Here is a 22,250-nt window from a genome sequence, read left to right as displayed (position 1 = left end):
TCTCGAAAGCATACTATGGGATAAACAAAAAATATTAATTATTATTGAGATGCAATCGACATTTTTATATGGCCTTGTATGTATTGCATACTGCACACTATCTAACCAGTTAGTACGCACATTAAAACAAGTGCTATTTAGTATTATAACGAATAGATTATTAAACAAATAATAGGCTATTTTAATGTCACCGGGAGTCCAGACAGAATAGATGAATTGTCTAGACTATAAATTAGTGCTGTGGCTGTGTACTATTTTTGACACTCTATTTAGTATGGTAGTACAGGAGTATAGGATTCTGGGCGCAGTCGATGTCTCAACCCCCCACGTGTGTGTATATAGGAATAGACGTTGCATCTGACGAAGGAACTGTCCATGCTGATAGCATCCACTCAGGAACCAGTAAGTACAAAGTGTTCAATGCAGTTTTAATGCAGTTCATTTTATACTATTTTATGTATTATATTTCATGAGCACTTCTATCGATTAAGGGTTTCACCATTGGGGTTTTGAAACAAAGTGGCTGAATGATGAGACGCAATGATGAGTAAAGGGTGTAGCACACATGCTTTCTTTTCACACATAACCCCTGCTTTGTTTCATCTGATTTATCCAATTGCTCCGTTTGTTAATTCTTTGTTAGGTACTCGGTGTGATAATAAGCTACGTAGGTGTGATCAATTAAATGACCATAGAGCTACAATACAGAGGCGTGCGCGGGCACGACGCGCGCTCGCGTGCCGACAAAATTATACTCCAACCTCAGACAATACATTCAAACGACCAGAGGGTTTGCACCCAAGGAGCCAGCTGACACGGATTTAAAATATATAACTAATCCATCAAATGTCGCTTAACAGCTAGTAGCTAATAAACTCTATAACCCAAAAATATCTTTTGGTCGACTGATGAAAAATCACGATGAAATTCCCAGTTGAGAATCCAAGGAAACAAGTCAACTGGAACCCTGAGCAAGGTGGGTGTTTATCTAGAATAATTTATTTATCAACAGCCTGAATTTATTATTGGCACAATTGTTATATCTCATATTAGTTTATTTCTTAATTACTGAAGATTATTTTCTATAATTTCTTAATTTCATGAAATATTTTCCCTGGACATTTTAGTCCATGCTAATTCAATTACTCATTTAAATCATTTGGATTATAATGTGAAAATTTTTTATTATTTTTGTTAAAAGAATTTAAGTTTTTATTGTTGTGCCTGGGTATTAACACATTTGTGGGTGGATGCCTTGAAGAAACGTTCTGTCCATGTGGTGAGTGGTAGCTTTGATTTTATGGTTTATCATACTGAGCCTTTATTATAAAATATAAATTGTAAAATAAATAAAAAGTTTAAATAATAGGATAAAGATTCAGTCAGAAGTGTCTACTACTCTTGAGAAAATGAGCAGTGAACTGCAGAGAAAAGAAGGGAATGCTTTTGCGTCCTCCAAAGGATAATTTCGACAGTGGTCACCTGAAAGTGACGAAACCTGAACATTTCCAGTTATGAATATTAAATGTGATAATGTACTTATGGAAGTATATGAAATATCTAATTTTAGTTGTTCAGTAAGAATGCTAACAATGTTATAAGCCTTTAACTGATTGCTAAATGCATTCATTATACTCAAAGTCCTTCATAGGACACTGCTGAAGGGTCCCTCCCTATCATCTGATGAAATGCCTTAAATGCCACTTTATGCAGGTGTAACTTTCATCACCCAAACTTCCTTTAGCATTTTTGAATCGATCAGGTTTATATACTGTTGGTGATACTATAAGGCAAGCACATTTCTAACATTTACATTAATTAGCATAAATAAGTACTAATTGAGATCATCGTGTCAGTGTCAAGTTAACTTAAATAACATATACATATTTTTTAAATTCCTATATTTTTTAAATCATTGTATATTTGATAACGAGGGTTATTTCATTGTAATAATGTAGATTTCAGTATGCTGTCAACACACTGTAAAATTACATTTTAATCTGCACATGTAACGTGTATGGTCTACCCATATTGCCAGTAGAAATTACAGGAACAAAATGTGTTAATATATCAGATTTTCAAAGGAATTGTATCATGTTGGTCACTGGGTCAAAGCATGGTACAAATGTGCTTGCTAACGGTTTCTGCTCAGCATTACATCATTGGCGTGCTTTGACTCCACCCTCCTGCGTGCCACTAAAGGAAACAATTCCCATAGGTTGGGCAAGGGGGTTTGTCGATACGCATCCTATAATCTTAAAATCTATGTGTCCTTTTCTTTCTCCACAACCCTGCCCTTTTCCAATACATTCTATTATAGGCTGCAGTATGCCTTATTTGAAAATCAGTGCATTTGGTAATTATTTCTCTCTGTTTTGGATGTGTAACCTCACATTGCATGAACAGTAATTCCCACTGAAGCTTTTATTTAGACTCATTGTGCTATAGTATAGGAAAAAAAAGGTTAACCCATGTAATCAAAATGAAACTGTTCTAAATCTAGCCCTAGACTAAAATTGCCCTCAGAGCACTGATGGCTGCTTTAACAAGCAAAACCTTGCAGAAGCTGTATTAAAGCAACACATCATCAGTTGCAATGAATGTTACTTACAGCTTTAATTATAGTTCTCCAGTGGTGTATTTTTGTGAAGTTGTGTATTTCTGTGAATTTCTTTGCAAAGCTCTGATGAAGTGTACTATTGATGTGTAGTGTGGTATCAGTGGCTAACAATAAATGACTAAATAACTAACAATAAATAAATGAATTATTGCCCTTGTGTGTTTAACTTTTTAAGTTGGACAGTTAATGATACAATAGTAAAGCTAATTAAAAGTCTTTGACACATTTTGCACCTTTATTTAAACATTAATAAAAATATGTTCCAGGTATTTCCAGTTTTTCATCAGTTGAATAAATCCTGCTCTTTGTCTGTCATTCTCTCTCTTTAGTGGTGGTTCAGACAAATATGGCCAATTCAAAGAAGCCAAAGCCAGGTGTGGTACAGTCCTCCTTGGTCCAGGCCAGTGTAGCTGCTATACAGAATCCCATGGGCTATGAGGCAAAGGCAAATGAACACTGCCCCCTGCCACGTCTCTCCATCTCCTCACGCTCAGCAAGCATAGTGGCCAGCATGGACGCCATAGTTGATGGCTCAGCCCTTCACTCTGTGATGAAGTGGAAGACTGTGCTGGCTGTGTTCGTGGTGGTAGTGTTCTATCTAGTGGGGGGTGGATTAGTGTTTCAAGCACTAGAGCAGCCCTTTGAGAGTGACCAGAAAAACACCATCACGCAGGAGAAAGCTCTGTTCCTCCAGGGGAACCCGTGTGTATCCCCTGCTGAGCTGGAAGCTTTAATCAAGGTAAGCATTTTGGCTGCCAGTAATTCTTGGAGAAAGCTATTTTATAATATTCATATGAATATTATCATTTACACATGAATATATCAACTAAATGTCTAAGCTCACAAGACTTTTTTGATAATAATATGTTTGATCAAGCCTTGAATGAAGCTGAAGTGAATAAGAATAAGATCAGTGGTTATTTGAGTTACTGTTGAATTTCTATCAGCTCAAACCAGTCTGGCCATTCTCCTCTGACCTCTGGCATTAACAAGGCATTTGCGCCCACAGAACTGCTGCTCACTGGATATTTTCTCTTTTTCGGACCATTCTCTGTAAACCCTGGAGATGGTTGTGCGTGAAAATCCCAGTAGATCAGCAGTTTCTGAAATACTCAGACCAGCCCGTCTGGCACCAACAACCATGCCACGTTCAAAGTCAGTTAAATCACCTTTCTTCCCCATTCCGACGCTCGGTTTGAACTGCAGCAGATCATCTTGACCATGTCTACATGCCTAAATGCATGAGTTGCTGCCATGTGATTGGCTGATTAGAAATTTGCGTTAACGAGCAGTTGGACAGGTGTACCTAATAAAGTGGCCAGTGAGTGTATATAGAATGACATTGTATATTGCAGCATTACAATTACTCTCAATTGAACTAAGGGGCTCACATCTTTTCCAGCAATGCATGGTTTAACACATACATACAGTACAGACCAAAAGTCTGGACACACCTTCTCATTCAAAGAGTTTTCTTTATTTTCATGACTATGAAAATTGTAGATTCACACTGAAGGCATCAAAACTATGAATTAACACATGTGGAATAATATATGGAATTATATACATAACAAAAAAGTGTGAAACAACTGAAAAATGTCCTATTCTAGGTTCTTCAAAGTAGCAACCTTTTGCTTTGATTACTGCTTTGCACACTCTTGGCATTCTCTTGATGAGCTTCAAGAGGTAGTCACCTGAAATGGTCTTCCAACAGTCTTAAAGGAGTTCCCCGAGAGATGTTTGGCACTTGTTGGCCCTTTTGCCTTTACTCTGTGGTCCAGTTAACCCCTAAACAATCTCGATTGGGTTCAGGTCCGGTGACTGTGGAGGCCAGGTCATCTGGCGCAGCACCCCATCACTCTCCTTCTTGGTCAAATAGCCCTGGATGCCTTCAGTGTGACTCTACAATTTTCATAGTCATGAAAATAAAGAAAACTCTTTGAATGAGAAGGTGTGTCCAAACTTTTGGTCTGTACTGTATATAATCAGCTAAAATTCTGATCCGTTGTCTCATATTCCTCTTTTGAGAGCAACAAACACCACATTTATGTGTATGAGATATACTAAAGAGATTTAATATCTTTAATCGATAGCAAAAACAAAAAAATTGGCCTTGCTGTTTCACTATTTAAAACTATATGGTCAAAAGCGTGTGCACACCTGTCTATCAAATCTCCTTTTCCAATACCTTTGTCTTAAATATTTGGTTAATCACATTTTTTATCATATTTCTCACATTTCTGTAGTGGATACTGCTGTTTAAAAAGCCTATTTTTTAGGCTTAGATTTTGACTGTAATTGTGGAGATTTGTGCCCAATAAGGAACATTAAAACTAGGCTAACGCTCTGTTTGGAGCAAATATGTTCTTTCATGCCAATCTTCACAAATTCTGTTTTATGGAGCATAATGACATTGATATGCTGGAGCTTGTCACTCCTCTGTTATTCCTAAAAGATCTCTTACATATTCTCTATCTCCATGCACTGCTCATATATGATCAGGCCACTGACCATATTTACAATCTGCTGAAATTATAACCCTCCTTCAATAACACCTTTGAATGCAAGAGTGCACTTACATGATTCATCACAGGATGTTTCAATAACATCAAATCATTTAAAATCATATTAAAATCTCCCACTAATGTTCCACAGCTTCATACACACAGCCTGTGACCTAGTTTTGACAAAATGTTTTTGTCAACAAGAGTGAATGTTAAGTAACTCAATTTTAATGAAAGTAGCCTACAGAGTGGCCTCAAAAAATTATTGATGAGTTTTCGCCTTCACAAGGTATCTTGTAATTTGATGCCTTGTCACGCTTGTTATGGTGTGTTTGTCTCTTCCTGGTGTGTAAGACCAGTTGGAGTTATGCAGTGCTGTGATTCTGTCAGACAGAAAATGGCATTTTAAGGGGGCTGAGCAGTACTGACTCAGAATGTCCAGTATATATTTTGCAATCCTTCCAGTATGCTGTTTTTTTTTACCTGGGTAGAGATGACTCAGAGAAGACAAAGCATTTTTAATTACATGCTGTATTACATTCTTTTAGCTCTGAGCTGCTTTAACCCTTTTTGCCTTACTGCAGTAACAAAATATTAATTAACACCACCTCTCTATTTATTATTAGCTGAAGCTCTTATTTGATTGTTTGCTCTTGCCATTTTTTTCAGGCTAAATGACACTACAATCATGAATACAAAGTGTTGTTATAACTGTATAAAATAGCATATTGTGTTAAGTAAAAACTAAAACACATTGTGACAGAAAATTGTCTCCTTATATAGAACATTTCACCACTTAAATGATTACACACTTTTTAATCTGGTTCTGTGGGGCATATGCCAAACAAGTATCTTTTAATCTTAACAAATTTAGAAAATATGTGATCAGTTTACACTACATGACCAATCACAAAAACCTTTACCTTGCTGAAGCATGCTTAATCCTGATATTGTGCTTTCTCTTGTGAGTTTCCTTCTGCACTATTGTGTAGAGAAAAAAATATTGAAAGAGAATTATGAGAAACATGGACTGTGAAAACTGTAGTAAAAAGTGTACATTGCCAGGAATCATATCATGTTTTTTTTTTTTTACTTTTTGCAATTCCTATCAACCATTTTCTAACAAACAATAATTTCATATGGAAGACTTGTGTTTACATTTTGCCCACTATACCCCCTTCTAATGTAAACAGATGGATCATAAATTGGATTCAGGGATTGTAGCACATGACAGCTGAAAATAAATTCCTCACAGATTTTCACTGTGGTTTTTAGCACTGTCCTTGATACTTGCTGTCAGGAAAATTAAACTTGCTTGAAAATGCTCTCACAGACCAAGAAACTCACATCACATTAGATATGTCAGTCTATTGTTAGGAGTCTCTCCAAACAAGCCTGCGATAGGGCTAATCGTATAGTGTGCACTTTGTTTAAACAATTTCTACTTCATGTTAAAAGGACAGGAAAGCAGTTAGAAAAGGCTACTTTAATTTACTATAAATGCATGTATACACAATACAAAATGTTAATGAGGTAAATTGCTGAGACTGTAGTGAATATTAAGAATCCTTTCTGCTGAGTGTCTTATTCATCTCATTAAACAGCTTCAGAAAAATATTGAAGATGCAATATTGAATTGGCATGTTTATCCCACCAGTGTGTACTGTATATTTAGTTTATGAACATACATTGTAGTTTCATATGAAAGTGTAGGGTTCAACTGTAGCGAATGCTATTGGTTGCTTTCTGGTAGTCTTAACACAGTAATATTCTTTAGAAATACCAGAAATATTGACTATGGTGTAGTCCCTAAACAAAGTGGCATGTTTTATTAGGATATATATTTAAGAGTCACACCCAGTTTCCTTACCATGATTAGTACAGGAAAAAGTGAATGATGTTGTGTGACTGCTCTTTGCCCTTTTCTTCCTCTTATTCACTCTGTTACATCTGCAGTGATGATGTGATCAGATACATCATCCTAATTTATTTTAGCAGATCTGTCTACTGCTGCTATTGTTTTACAGTAAGATGATGACAGACCTGAGTCCCTCCATCCAACCATCCAACCATCCAACCATCCATCCATCCATCCATCCATCCATCCATCCATCCATCTATCCATCCATCCATCCATCCATCCATCCATCCATCCATCCATCCATCCATCCATCTATCTATCTATCTATCTATCTATCTATCTATCTATCTATCTATCTATCTATCTATCTATCTATCTATCTATCTATTTTATATGAGATTTGTAGCTGTATCTATTCATATTGTCTTTAAATGTCTGTATGGTTTTGTCCTCTTAAGCATTCAATAGATGCGGTCAGTGCTGGGGTTAGTCCTATGGGAGATACGTCCTATAACTCTAGCCACTGGGACCTCGGCAGTGCATTTTTCTTCGCTGGAACCGTCATCACCACCATAGGTAACATTTATTTTACCCTCAATTAAATTTCTTTCATAATTTGTACCACTATGTGCACCTTCTTTTGTTTCACTCTGTTATTGTAAGAGTCTGGCATGATATTATTTATTTGAGCCATTAAAAAGTAAGAAAAGGTAATTGAGGGCATCTTATTTTGCTCTTGTTTATAGACTCTGCTAAATCAAGTGGATTCATGTGGAAGGTTTTGTGGGATTGATTTAATTTGGGAAGATAACTGTGTTTCTGTTATCTATCTGTCAGGAATCCGCCTGCCACGCCTCCTTCAGAGGCTGCCTTTGCCGCTGCGCTCCCAAACACGCAGCGCAAATCGCACACAGCTGAAGCACGTTATCCTCTCATTTCCTGCCACCATATAAACCACTCACTCACCCACATTCCGGGTCCGTTATTGTACGTTCGTGCGTGGTCTGGCAGGATTATGCCGTGTGTTCGCTTGTGCTTCTCCCGCAGCGTGCCTTCTTCGCCCGGACTTCTCGCTCACTCCACGGCGCGTTCGGCTTCCCAGCGCGCCTCGGACTACCGGCGCTTCCCCGTCGCTTCCCTCCGTGCCGCGCTTCCTCCATAACGCACCGTGGATGTTTATTATCTGAACTGCTCCGTTTCCGGATTATCCCGAACTGCACGGGTGTTTTGTGTTGGCTCTGCCCTTGTTCAAATAAAGTCTCTGTTTGCCGTTACTCCGGCTTCCGCCTCTGTGCCACGCCTAACAGAATAACGGACCGCCAGGGTTCGAGTAGCGGTGCGGCTTCGCCCTACATGGACAAGCAAGGCGAGCGAAGGCCCCTGCGTCCGTGGACTTGGACCTCAAACTCTAGAAAAGGCTACTTTAATTTACTATAAATGCATGTATACACAATACAAAATGTTAATGAGGTAAATTGCTGAGACTGTAGTGAATATTAAGAATCCTTTCTGCTGAGTGTCTTATTCATCTCATTAAACAGCTTCAGAAAAATATTGAAGATGCAATATTGAATTGGCATGTTTATCCCACCAGTGTGTACTGTATATTTAGTTTATGAACATACATTGTAGTTTCATATGAAAGTGTAGGGTTCAACTGTAGCGAATGCTATTGGTTGCTTTCTGGTAGTCTTAACACAGTAATATTCTTTAGAAATACCAGAAATATTGACTATGGTGTAGTCCCTAAACAAAGTGGCATGTTTTATTAGGATATATATTTAAGAGTCACACCCAGTTTCCTTACCATGATTAGTACAGGAAAAAGTGAATGATGTTGTGTGACTGCTCTTTGCCCTTTTCTTCCTCTTATTCACTCTGTTACATCTGCAGTGATGATGTGATCAGATACATCATCCTAATTTATTTTAGCAGATCTGTCTACTGCTGCTATTGTTTTACAGTAAGATGATGACAGACCTGAGTCCCTCCATCCAACCATCCATCCATCTATCTATCTATTTTATATGAGATTTGTAGCTGTATCTATTCATATTGTCTTTAAATGTCTGTATGGTTTTGTCCTCTTAAGCATTCAATAGATGCGGTCAGTGCTGGGGTTAGTCCTATGGGAGATACGTCCTATAACTCTAGCCACTGGGACCTCGGCAGTGCATTTTTCTTCGCTGGAACCGTCATCACCACCATAGGTAACATTTATTTTACCCTCAATTAAATTTCTTTCATAATTTGTACCACTATGTGCACCTTCTTTTGTTTCACTCTGTTATTGTAAGAGTCTGGCATGATATTATTTATTTGAGCCATTAAAAAGTAAGAAAAGGTAACTGAGGGCATCTTATTTTGCTCTTGTTTATAGACTCTGCTAAATCAAGTGGATTCATGTGGAAGGTTTTGTGGGATTGATTTAATTTGGGAAGATAACTGTGTTTCTGTTATCTATCTGTCAGGAATCCGCCTGCCACGCCTCCTTCAGAGGCTGCCTTTGCCGCTGCGCGCTCCCAAGCACGCAGCGCAAATCGCACACAGCTGAAGCACGTTATCCTCTCATTTCCTGCCACCATATAAACCACTCACTCACCCACATTCCGGGTCCGTTATTGTACGTTCGTGCGTGGTCTGGCAGGATTATGCCGTGTGTTCGCTTGTGCTTCTCCCGCAGCGTGCCTTCTTCGCCCGGACTTCGCTCACTCCACGGCGCGTTCGGCTTCCCACGCGCGCCTCGGACTACCGACGCTTCCCCGTCGCTTCCCTCCGTGCCGCGCTTCCTCCATAACGCACCGTGGATGTTTATTATCTGAACTGCTCCGTTTCGGATTATCCCGAACTGCACGGGTGTTTTGTGTTGGCTCTGCCCTTGTTCAAATAAAGTCTCTGTTTGCCGTTACTCCGGCTTCCGCCTCTGTGCCACGCCTAACAGAATAACGGACCCCTGAAATAGGAATATCGGACAAAAAGAAAAAGAAAGGACAAAAGAAAAAAAAAAAAAGGAAAAGGACATGATCGGGTTAACGCCGTGGTCCCGGCGCGAGCCGTGTCTCGGAGGTCGGGTTCGTTCTGCCGCGGTCAAGCGGCAGCCAAGCTCCGCCCCCGGGAAAACCCGGAAGCTCGCAGCCGCTCGGCACGCCGCAGCGCCACGCCCCTTCATGGCGTCACAGGACTCGGCTCGCTTCTCCGGCAACAGAGCCGAATGGAGGATTTTTGAGGAGCGTGGATCAATATGTGGAGTTAAACCCAGCGGTTATCCCACTGAAGAGGCGAAAATCGCCTCCACATGTCTCTTCTACCGAGGAATCTCTCCCTTGCCAGAGAGCTGTGGAGCACGATGGCGGGCGAGTTCAGCTCCTGCACCCAGTTCCTCCAGCTTCTCACCAGGGAACTCGGGATAACCACAGCTGATCTCCATCTCCTCTCCCCCGCTGCTGAGAACGCCGTTCCTCATCAGAGCTTCCAGGAGGTTACCACGCTGCTTCAGGCCCTCCAGGTCAGCTCTGCTCCGCCGAAGGTCCTCAAGGGATCTCCGCCGTGCTCCAGGAGATCCAGGCTGGCTCTGTTTCATTCCAGGACCTCCATGAATGCTCGGCTCCGTCCCAAGACCTCCAAGAGAGCCCAGTTCCGCTCCAGGTCTCGAAGAGCCCAGTTCCGCTCCAGGTCTCGAAGAGCTCCGTTCCGCTCAGGTCTCGAAGAGCTCCGTTCCGCTCAGGTCTCCGAAGAGAGCCCAGTTCCGCCCAGGTCTCCGAAGAGAGCCCAGTTCCGCCCAGGTCTCCAAGAGAGCCCAGCCCGCCCAGGTCGCCAAGAGAGCCCAGCCCGCCCAGGTCGCCAAGAGAGCCCAGTTCCGCTCAGGTCTCGAAGAGGCCCAGTTCCGCTCCAGGTCTCCGAAGAGAGCCCAGTTCCGCTCAGGTCTCGAAGAGGCCCAGTTCCGCTCAGGTCTCGAAGAGCCCAGTTCCGCCCAGGTCTCCGAAGAGAGCCCAGCTCCGCCCAGGTCTCCAAGAGAGCCCAGCCCGCCCAGGTCGCCAAGAGAGCCCAGCTCCGCCCAGGTCGCCAAGAGAGCCCAGCTCCGCCTCCAGGTCGCCAAGAGAGCCCAGCTCCGCTCAGGTCTCCGAAGAGAGCCCAGTTCCGCTCAGGTCTCGAAGAGCTCCGTTCCGCTCAGGTCTCGAAGAGGCCCAGTTCCGCTCAGGTCTCGAAGAGGCCCAGCTCCGCTCCCGGTTCCTGACGTAAGCTCCTCTGTGCTCCCAAGTCCCAAGGAGAGCTCGGTTCCAAGCCCATGCATCTCTTCAACCAAAGGGGTCCCGGAGCACACAACTCGTCTCAGAGGCTGCGAAAGGGACGTCGAGCCGCTGCCCGGACTACATCCGGCGACAGCTCGCCCCACAGTCTCCCTGAGGCGAGGCCATCTCTCGTTCCCAGAGCTCTCAACTCCACTCCAAGACTGCGAAGGGACGCCGAGCCGCTGCCCGGACTACATCCGGCGACAGCTCGCCCCACAGTCTCCCTGAGGCGAGGCCATCTCTCGTTCCCAGAGCTCTCACCTCAGTTCCGGGACTGCGAAAGGGATGTCGAACCGCTGCTCCTGGCTTCATCCGGCGGCGGCTCGCCCACAGCCTCTCACAAGGTGACGGCTCGCCCCACAGTCTCCCTGAGGCGAGGCCATCTCTCGTTCCCAGAGCTCTCAACTCCACTCCAAGACTGCGAAGGGACGCCGAGCCGCTGCCCGGACTACATCCGGCGACAGCTCGCCCCACAGTCTCCCTGAGGCGAGGCCATCTCTCGTTCCCAGAGCTCTCAACTCCACTCCAAGACTGCGAAGGGACGCCGAGCCGCTGCCCGGACTACATCCGGCGACAGCTCGCCCCACAGTCTCCCTGAGGCGAGGCCATCTCTCGTTCCCAGAGCTCTCAACTCCACTCCAAGACTGCGAAGGGACGCCGAGCCGCTGCCCGGACTACATCCGGCGACAGCTCGCCCCACAGTCTCCCTGAGGCGAGGCCATCTCTCGTTCCCAGAGCTCTCAACTCCACTCCAAGACTGCGAAGGGACGCCGAGCCGCTGCCCGGACTACATCCGGCGACAGCTCGCCCCACAGTCTCCCTGAGGCGAGGCCATCTCTCGTTCCCAGAGCTCTCAACTCCACTCCAAGACTGCGAAGGGACGCCGAGCCGCTGCCCGGACTACATCCGGCGACAGCTCGCCCCACAGTCTCCCTGAGGCGAGGCCATCTCTCGTTCCCAGAGCTCTCAACTCCACTCCAAGACTGCGAAGGGACGCCGAGCCGCTGCCCGGACTACATCCGGCGACAGCTCGCCCCACAGTCTCCCTGAGGCGAGGCCATCTCTCGTTCCCAGAGCTCTCAACTCCACTCCAAGACTGCGAAGGGACGCCGAGCCGCTGCCCGGACTACATCCGGCGACAGCTCGCCCCACAGTCTCCCAAGAAGTGACGGCTCGCCCCACAGTCTCCCAAGAAGTGACGGCTCGCCCCAGTCTCCCAGACAGCGATGCCATATCTCAGAGCTCCGCTTCCACCGAGAGATCCCCAGAGCTCACATCTCAGTCCCTGGACTGCGAAAGGGACGCCGAGCCGCTGCCCGGACTACATCCGGCGACAGCTCGCCCCACAGTCTCCCTGAGGCGAGGCCATCTCTCGTTCCCAGAGCTCTCAACTCCACTCCAAGACTGCGAAGGGACGCCGAGCCGCTGCCCGGACTACATCCGGCGACAGCTCGCCCCACAGTCTCCCAAGAAGTGACGGCTCGCCCACAGTCTCCCAAGAAGTGACGGCTCGCCCACAGTCTCCCAAGAAGTGACGGCTCGCCCACAGTCTCCCAAGTGACGGCTCGCCCCAGTCTCCCAGACAGCGATGCCATATCTCAGAGCTCCGCTTCCACCGAGAGATCCCCAGAGCTCACATCTCAGTCCCTGGACTGCGAAAGGGACGTCGAGCCGCTGCCCGGACTACATCCGGCGACAGCTCGCCCCACAGTCTCCCTGAGGCGAGGCCATCTCTCGTTCCCAGAGCTCTCAACTCCACTCCAAGACTGCGAAGGGACGCCGAGCCGCTGCCCGGACTACATCCGGCGACAGCTCGCCCCACAGTCTCCCTGAGGCGAGGCCATCTCTCGTTCCCAGAGCTCTCACCTCAGTTCCGGGACTGCGAAAGGGATGTCGAACCGCTGCTCCTGGCTTCATCCGGCGGCGGCTCGCCCACAGTCTCCCAAGTGACGGCTCGCCCACAGTCTCCCTGAGGCGAGGCCATCTCTCGTTCCCAGAGCTCTCAACTCCACCCAAGACTGCGAAGGGACGCCGAGCCGCTGCCCGGACTACATCCGGCGACAGCTCGCCCCACAGTCTCCCAAGTGACGGCTCGCCCACAGTCTCCCAAGTGACGGCTCGCCCACAGTCTCCCAAGTGACGGCTCGCCCCAGTCTCCCAGACAGCGATGCCATATCTCAGAGCTCCGCTTCCACCGAGAGATCCCCAGAGCTCACATCTCAGTCCCTGGACTGCGAAAGGGACGTCGAGCCGCTGCCCGGACTACATCCGGCGACAGCTCGCCCCACAGTCTCCCTGAGGCGAGGCCATCTCTCGTTCCCAGAGCTCTCAACTCCACCCAAGACTGCGAAGGGACGCCGAGCCGCTGCCCGGACTACATCCGGCGACAGCTCGCCCCACAGTCTCCCAAGAAGTGACGGCTCGCCCACGAGCACTCAGTAGGCGAAACCACGCCACAGACCGCCTCTTCCCAAGGGATTCCCAGAGCTCTCACCTCAGTTCCGGGACTGCGAAGGGATGTCGAACCGCTGCTCCTGGCTTCATCCGGCGGCGGCTCGCCCACAGCCTCTCACAAGGTGACGGCTCGCCTCGGGACCCCTCTCACGGTGACATCCTGTCTCCAAGCTCCTGGACGAAGACAGGTCACTCCTGAGCTCCAGGGAAGTTGACGCCGCACCGACGAATCCTGACGAGGTCGCGACTCAACCGCTGTACTCGGTCAGGACGCCGCCCATCTCCGGGCTCCGTCCAGAAGGCCTTCCAGCTGGTAAGCCCGTCGAGCTATGCCCTGCTTCCAGTAGTCACCGAGGTTGTCTCTCCACTCCAGGTCCCCGTGGGTGATGAGGTCCCGTTCCTGTCCTTCCTGGGTAACGCCGTCCGCTCCAGGTTGCTGCCAGGGACGCCTGGCCATGTCAGGTCTCCAGGGCTGCCGCCTCAGCTCCAGACCACCGCAGGGGAGGTCGCTCAGCAGCCGGGTTTCGCTGAGGGCATGGCTCCGCTCCTGGGCTCCGCTGAGGGCAGCACTCCGCCTCCAGTCTCCGCCGATGGTGTCAGCCTGCTCCAGAGCTCCGCGGATGGCATCCTCCGCCTCCTGTCTCCGCCGAGGGCGTCGCTCCGCTCCGGGTCTCCGCAGGGGTCGTCTCTCCGCCTCCTGTCTCCGCCGAGGACGTCGCTCCGCTCCGGGTCTCCGCAGGGGTCGCCTCTCCGCCTCCTGTCTCCGCCGAGGACGCCGCTCCGCTCCGGGTCTCCGCAGGGGTCGTCTCTCCGCCTCCTGTCTCCGCCGAGGGCGTCGCTCCGCTCCGGGTCTCCGCAGGGGTCGTCTCTCCGCCTCCTGTCTCCGCCCAGGACGCCGCCCGCTCCGGGTCTCCGCAGGGGTCGCCTCCGCCTCCTGTCTCCGCCGAGGACGCCGCCCGCCCGGTCTCCGCAGGGGTCGCCTCTCCGCCTCCTGTCTCCGCCCAGGACGCCGCCCGCCCGGGTCTCCGCGGGGTCGTCCCTCCGCCTCCTGTCTCCGCTGGGCCGCCGCCCGCCCAGGGCTCCGTGATGGCCGTCTCTCCGCCTCCAGTCGGCAACAAGGACCTCGCCCCGTTCCTGGCCTCCGCGTGGGGCTGTGTTCCGTCCTGGCTCCGTGACGGTTCCGTCCGGGTCCCTTCGACCCTGGAGGACTGGAGGCCCTCCTCCAGTGCCGGGCCCACCGGGCTGTTGGCGGCTTGGGGCGCCCGTGCCGCCTTTGGGGTGGTGTCAGAATCCGCCTGCCACGCCTCCTTCAGAGGCTGCCTTTGCCGCCGCGCGCCCCAAGCACGCAGCGCAAATCGCACACAGCTGAAGCACGTTATCCTCTCATTTCCTGCCACCATATAAACCACTCACTCACCCACATTCCGGGTCCGTTGTTATGCGTTCGTGCGTGGTCTGGCAGGATTATGCTGTGTGTGTTCGCGCTTGTGCTTCTCCCGCAACGTGCCTTCTTCGCCCGGACTTCTCGCTCACTCCACGGCCGCGTTCGGCTTCCCAGCGCCTCGGACTACCGGCGCTTCCCGTCGCTTCCCTCCGTGCGCGCTTCCTCCATAACGCACCGTGGATGTTTATTATCTGAACTGCTCCGTTTCCGGATTATCCCGAACTGCACGGGTGTTTTTGTGTTGGCTCTGCCCTTGTTCAAATAAAGTCTCTGTTTGCCGTTACTCCGGCTTCCGCCTCTGTGCCACGCCTAACACTATCCATGCAGATTGTGAACACGAAAAGTATACACCAAAATGGAAGTCAATAAACACACTGAAATGTAGTCACGGGTAGTCAGATCTAATGATGTAGTGTGTAACCCTTAGTTTATATTATACAGTCATACAGTTCTGATTCTATTTGAATTTTTTTTCTTGAAGCAGAAATTTTATAAAGATTTGAAATGCAGACAAGCTACATCATCACATGGAAATGAATTCATCTGTTAATGTTTCAATCAGAATTACATGTTGTAGCTTTTGTTACCATCAAAGTATAAAGTTTTTTATGGACAACACATGTTTATTTAATTTGATAAACAGAACTGAACATTTTGTTTTTTTGATATTAAAATGTCTTATTGCACTTGATGACTGTTGTTTTCCAGTAGCTGCATGACTTCGATGAGCATGTTTTGCATTCATTTCATTTCAGCAGTCTGTAATTACTGCCATGGTGTTTCAGTTACATTTTATTTCCTGCGATGACATAAAATTAGTTCTCAAAATAGTTCATGAATCACTGACGTGTTACTTATTTAGAGACAATATTAAAATAATCACTTTTTTTCTACACTCATGTGTACAGGCTACGGGAACATTGCTCCCAGCACTGAGGGTGGCAAGATTTTTTGCATCCTGTATGCCATATTTGGAATTCCTCTGTTTGGGTTCCTACTGGCTGGCATTGGTGATCAACTGGGGACCATGTTTGTTAAGAGCATTTTAAAAGTGGAGAGAATTTTTCGGGTAAACTTTATTAATATTGTTGTTGTTGTTGTTGTGGTGGTTTTTGTTGTTGTTGTAAGTTAGGATTCATGGTATCATCAGTTTGATATGATCTTTATTGCAATTTTATTATATACCAAATTGTTATGGATTTTGCATTTTTTAACTATATTCTACTTTTATTATTTCTTTTCAGCAGAGACATAGGCAGATTAGCCAGACTAAAATTCGTGTTACCTCCACTATTCTCTTTATCCTGGCTGGGTGCATTGTCTTCGTCACTATTCCAGCTGTCATCTTCAAACACATTGAAGGATGGACTACACTGGAGGCCATCTACTTTGTTGTCATTACTCTCACAACTGTTGGTATTGGGGACTATGTAGCAGGTACCGTTGATACCAACATAATGTGTTTTAGGCCTACACTATAGCTCAGTGCTCATCATGGCTAATTTCCCTGCTCAACCATGTCTGATTCCATTCATCATATTATACCCAGGTGTGTTGTAAAATATGAACTTTGGTTGTTTGGGATGTTAAAAAATGTAATGAGATACAATTAATTTGGGGGAATTTCATGTCTCATTTGAGGTTTGGCAAAGAGAAACAAATCATATTCAGTTATTAAACATATAATTCAGTATTATTAATTATTCAGTTACTAGAAAGTTATTTTTAAATTAAACACCATATCATTCTGGCACATCCCAATGTTGAGACACCTAGAAACTCCTGAGGAAGGAATGAAGGAAAAGTGTATGGTGTAAGTTTACTGTAATTACCAGCAGCATTTTACCAACAGTTTCAGGTTTACATTAAAAGCACAAATCAAATTCAAATGTTAACATTTTGCTGTTTATTTACAGGTGGGGACAGAATGATTGAATACAAGAAGTGGTATAAGCCACTAGTTTGGTTCTGGATCTTAGTGGGTTTGGCGTATTTTGCAGCAGTTCTCAGCATGATAGGAGACTGGTTAAGAGTCCTTTCCAAGAAAACTAAGGAGGAGGTAATGAAATAAAGAACACTGCATTATTTTCCTTCTCTTTTATGACATCATCACAGAGTCTTTTTAGAACAAAGGATTAGTTATTCAGTAACAATTTTCACATTAATAATTTAAATCCAAAACTCTTTAGTGGGTAGAAAATATTCTGATGGTAATGATATCCTGCAAATGAGTTGATTATGATGATTTTAATGGATTGACAATAATAGCAACAAAATGGTCATGATCTGGGTAATAATTGTAGAGTACAATCAAAAGTTTAGAAACACCTATTTTTTTCATCATTTTTGAGACAAACACGCATGTTCCTTTTGTATATATGCAACAAAATAGGTAATTTTATTTATTTATTTTCCAAATTTTTTTAGTGAAAAATCAACATTGACAGATACAAAAATGTAAACAGAAATTCTCAGTTTTTCTTTTTAAACAAACACAGAAAGAAAACATCCCCACCCCCAAAACACAGACAAAACCCCAGACAAAGACACACACACACACACACACACACATGCGCACGCACACACACCCCACATCCCCCTGCTTAAACAACTGAAGAAACAGAACAAAGGTCATGCATACAGTCCAATTTTGACCACTTTAGATCTTTAACCAGGTAGCACCCGTAGTCTCCTAAAATAAGAAATAACAGGTTGCCACTTGCAAAAAAAAGTGCCAGTAGAACCCCTCAGTGTATATTTTATTTTCTCCAACTTAAGAAAAAACATTAAGTCTTTAAACCACCGAGAGATGGAAGGACATCCTATTGTTTTCCAGTGAAGAAGTATGCAACGTCTGGCCAATAAAGATGAGAAAGCTAAAACATCTTTGTGTGCAGAACTCAGTGATACCGACTCGGTAACCCCAAATATAGCGATCAGTGGGCATGCGTCAATTGCACTCCAAATATGGAGGACATAACGCTGAAAAAACCTGTCCAGAATGCATGCAATTTCGGGCACAGAAAAAACATATGACTCAAATGACAGGGGGAAGCATGACATCTGTCACATCTGTCCTCAACCCCAGGATAGATCTTTGCCTGCTTCGATTTGGAAAGATGAATTCTGTACAAAACCTTAAACTGAATGAGGCTGAGGCGGGCACAGGAAGTGGTAGTTCGTATCCTCAAAATAGGTAATTTAACAGAATTATTTTAATCAGACTGGCAATATTAGTATCATTTAAATTAAAATACATGTAGCTATATAGTTCATGATTATATTAGAAAATATCCTAACCTATTATATACATGTAGGTTAAATGGAGGGTAATGGTGAAAAGAAATACTAAACCAAAATGTCTACTATTTCATATTTAAACGGCAAGCAATGCCAATTCGATTGTGGTTCGTTGTAACCAACTTACATATAACAAGACACTAGCCACGTTTACATGTACACTTTTTTGTCATTCCGATAAAAATAGTTCTAATTGAAAGATTTGATAGACTGTGCTGTGCTGGTACTTTCAATATGGATGACTTTGTAAAATACACACATTAGCCCATGCGCGTTTTGCCATGTTTTTTTCATGTCCACATGGAGTCTCATTATTTATTATGCGTGCTATTTTTATGTTTTTTTATTATTTTTATTTTTAAGTGTTTCTCTTAATCAAATAACAGCATGAATTTATAGGCATAATACTGCTGGAGGGTATGCGGAAAAGACGGATGCATTAAGCTGAGCTTTTTGGTGGCTATGCATCTCTTATGAGCATCTCAATATGACCCCTCCCTCCTGCAAAAAGCAGAAGCATTTGGATGAAGATCTGTAGTAAGGACTGGTGCGAGCGGGTTATATTGTTGGAATTTAGTGACCCGGAAAGGAAACTAAACGTTTGCACGAGTCGCTAGTCATTCACATGTTTGTGTGGACCAGTAGAGAGATTTATGGTCCCAGAAAAAGAGACTGCCAGAAATCCAATTCCCCTAATTATGTGTGTCGCGGTTGTTTTATACAAAATCGGAAGCTGTGCAGAATACCGTGCTGTGACATATCAATTCCATGTTCATGAGAGCAGGGTAAAAAAGTGTATATCTTCTGCAAGGGAATCATGAATAATAGGCCGATACGAGATCTGATATGGATGCCAGTTGAAGAGAGGCATCCGAAATTGCATGGAGATTTCAGAAAGAGCGTTTTGTCCTATCAATGGCAGTAATCAGTTTAACACATTTACATATCAATATTTTTATTTTGTTTGGTTTATAGAAAGGTTTATCCCACAGCTCTCAAACCAATAATAATTTAATTTGGTTTGGGCACTTTTATTCTGATTGAGGTATATATATAAGGAGCATTTTTTTTCAGATTGGACTTGGATTGCACATACTAACCAGAAGCATATGGCCTAGCTCTGTAAGCATAATTTAGAGAGCTAATAGTCAGCTAAAGTTTTAAATATCATGAAACGGCCTGCAAGTAACCAGTCATTGAACTGCTCTGGGATGAACTGGATCACAAGGACAGAAAGTAATATCCAACAATTGAAGCCTTTGGCAAATTTTACAAGAGGCATTTCAAAGTATTTCAGCTGAATATTTGATGAAACTAAATGTTCAGATGCCAAGAGTGAATAAAGTGGTAAAGGGAGGGTTTTTCAATGAAAATGAAGTTTATTACATTTTCTTTGCCAAGATTTTCTTTTTGAAGTATGAAGTAAATCTTACTGTTAAATTAGTTTGTTGCATATAAAACAAATGAACACTCATGTGCCTTTCAAAAACAATAAAATACTGGGTGTTTCCAAAGTTTTTTGACAGGCACTGTGTGTCAATAGTAAGATGACGCAAATAGACTTGTGTTTTATATACCTTGTGAATATTATGTAATCATAAATCTAAATATTATTATTTGTAACGCATATGTGTATGACATATGCGTTAAAATGACTGACTGTGTGTCTGTCAGGTTGGGGAGTTTAAGGCCCATGCGGCTGAATGGAAGGCGAACGTGCGTGCTGAGCTGCGGGAAACCCGGAGACGCCTCAGTGTAGAGCTCCATGACAAGCTGCAACGTGCTGCCACAATTCGCAGCATGGAACGTCGACGCCTGGGTCTGGAGCAGCGTGCACAATCTCTTGACATTCTCTCTCCAGAGAAAAGAGCCATCTTCTCCAGCTTTGACAGAGGTCGCTTTACCACATCCTCACAGGAGAGCATTGACACAAAGCTAAGCAATCTTCAAATGAAGGCAGAGCCCTATAACAAGGACATGGCCTCAGAGGAAAACATCTTCAACCGCTTTGGCTCTCTCAGCAAGCTGGCCAAGCGCAACAGAAACAAAGACCTGCCACCAAATATCACAGAGGATGCAATGCGACTCAGCAGCAACAGCAGTAATAACACGCTGGCTGAGGAAAGACAGGAGGCTCATGAAGCAGAGGAGCAGGAGGAGGAGGCGACAGAGAAAGAGAACAACACCACGCTCACCAGTCTGCCACAATGCACTGAGCAGCCTGAGCAGCTAAATGGTTTTGTGCCTGCTCAGGCCAATGAGAGAGAGGCAGAGAAAATGGTGGTATAGAGAGCACACCAACCATAGACAAGTCAATGAAAATGTGCAGCAAGTGATTCATGAATGCCACAGAATGTGCCTTTCTGTTTTGTATGATATGGCTTTACTCATTCAGATGAATCATAGTCAATGTCTCTAATTCTCAATCATTTTGGTTGCCAAAAATGTGAGCTATCAGGGGTCATACATTTGTCATTAAAATCGATGAAGCATGCTGTAGGTTTACATTTTCTGAATTATTCATTGCTATTTACAGTGCCTGAGACTGTGATATAGCAAGATTTATCTTCGTTTCAAAGAGGAGCTATGACAATGGCTTTTCAGGAGACATATCCTTGAAGAGAAACTGCTGTCCTTTGTGTTCAGTCATATCTAAGCTGTAAGTTTACAAGAGAGCCATTCACAGACTTTAATACATTTTTGGCTTTTCAGAAAAAAACATTCTTGTTGATTATTTGCCAAAATTCCATTAATAAACAAGAATACAGATAAAGATATAGAATTGCTATTTGGAAATAAATGATTAATGACTGTCAGAATGTTCAACACAATGTATTTACATGGAAATGCAAATCAATGTAACATGAAATATCTACACATCTGTTTTACTCAAGGATCTGTTTGAATAAAAAAAGTGGTTTGTCCAGGGATTATGCAGAACATATATCATGGGCTATTACAGAATTTCACTTGTGCACATCAATAAAACATTTCTTGTTGTTTTAATCAAATTGCGATTGCGTTGGTACATTCAACAAATTGATTGTTATTATTAATTGTTTGTCATGATCAAAATATATAATACTGGTTTCACCTGAATGGTCTCAACCCCCAAAACATTAAGTAATCAGTTCATGGCATAAGTCAATAAATGCAAAATGGTTAAACCAGTTGTCATCTAAAATTTCTATTAAACATTTTTTTTGTAAATGTGACTTGAATTGATAAATTGTGCAGATGAATCTTGAATTTCACTAATGAAGGAGAGTGAATGCCATCAGATCAACCAACTAGTTCTTTGAAATAGGTCAAAGGTGAATCTCGTGAACCTTTAGGTAGTCGTCGACTTACGACCTATGCAACTTACGACCATAAGCCGCGGCGTACAACAGTAAGAAACAAAATGGTGTAGAGATGATACAAATGGCATAAAATGAACAAAGAATATGATGATATATACAGTATAACAATAATAAAAGAAAATTATGATAAAATACTTCTTAAAGATTTTTATCATTTCACAGTACTGTACATATAGCCTACTCTACTTACGACCAAATCGTTTTACTACCAGTCTGTCGGAACCAATCGTGGTCGTAAGTCGACGACTACCTGTATACCATACAGAAGAAATTCAGTCTTGTGCATTTTCAATTATTGTAATCCAAACTGTAGTTTACATCAGGAAATGCTGAAACTGTGCAGTGTCAATTTTTATAACATGACTAAACATTTTGACGATCTTGTTTGTGAACAATGACAAAAGTACTTGTTATAC

At 44.4% G+C, this 22,250-nt stretch overlaps 1 protein-coding gene across 4 annotated transcripts; it reads left to right on the top strand.

Annotated features, from left to right (window-relative positions):
* The first annotated feature begins 137 nt into the window (after positions 1–137).
* Positions 138–21,682, top strand: kcnk10b (potassium channel, subfamily K, member 10b). Of its 4 annotated transcripts, none has more exons than XM_046856640.1 (7): positions 138–402; positions 2,950–3,359; positions 7,444–7,561; positions 16,081–16,241; positions 16,420–16,609; positions 17,089–17,231; positions 20,147–21,682. In XM_046856640.1, the coding sequence occupies exons 1-7, from the start codon at positions 312–314 to the stop codon at positions 20,759–20,761; spliced, it is 1,728 nt and encodes a 575-aa protein (XP_046712596.1). In that variant the 5' UTR covers positions 138–311; the 3' UTR covers positions 20,762–21,682. The 4 variants fall into 4 exon arrangements, with proteins under 4 accessions (XP_046712596.1, XP_046712595.1, XP_046712598.1 ...); XM_046856639.1 differs by having other exon boundaries at positions 140–402; positions 16,417–16,609; XM_046856642.1 differs by lacking the exon at positions 138–402 and adding an exon at positions 529–976.
* Positions 21,683–22,250: the final 568 nt, after the last annotated feature.

Source organism: Silurus meridionalis, chromosome 8 (assembly GCF_014805685.1).
Source record: "Silurus meridionalis isolate SWU-2019-XX chromosome 8, ASM1480568v1, whole genome shotgun sequence".
Classification (NCBI taxonomy): Eukaryota; Metazoa; Chordata; class Actinopteri; order Siluriformes; family Siluridae; genus Silurus; species Silurus meridionalis.
The sequence above is the reverse complement of the archived record's forward strand: the minus strand, read 5'-3'. Positions and strand labels throughout refer to the sequence as shown.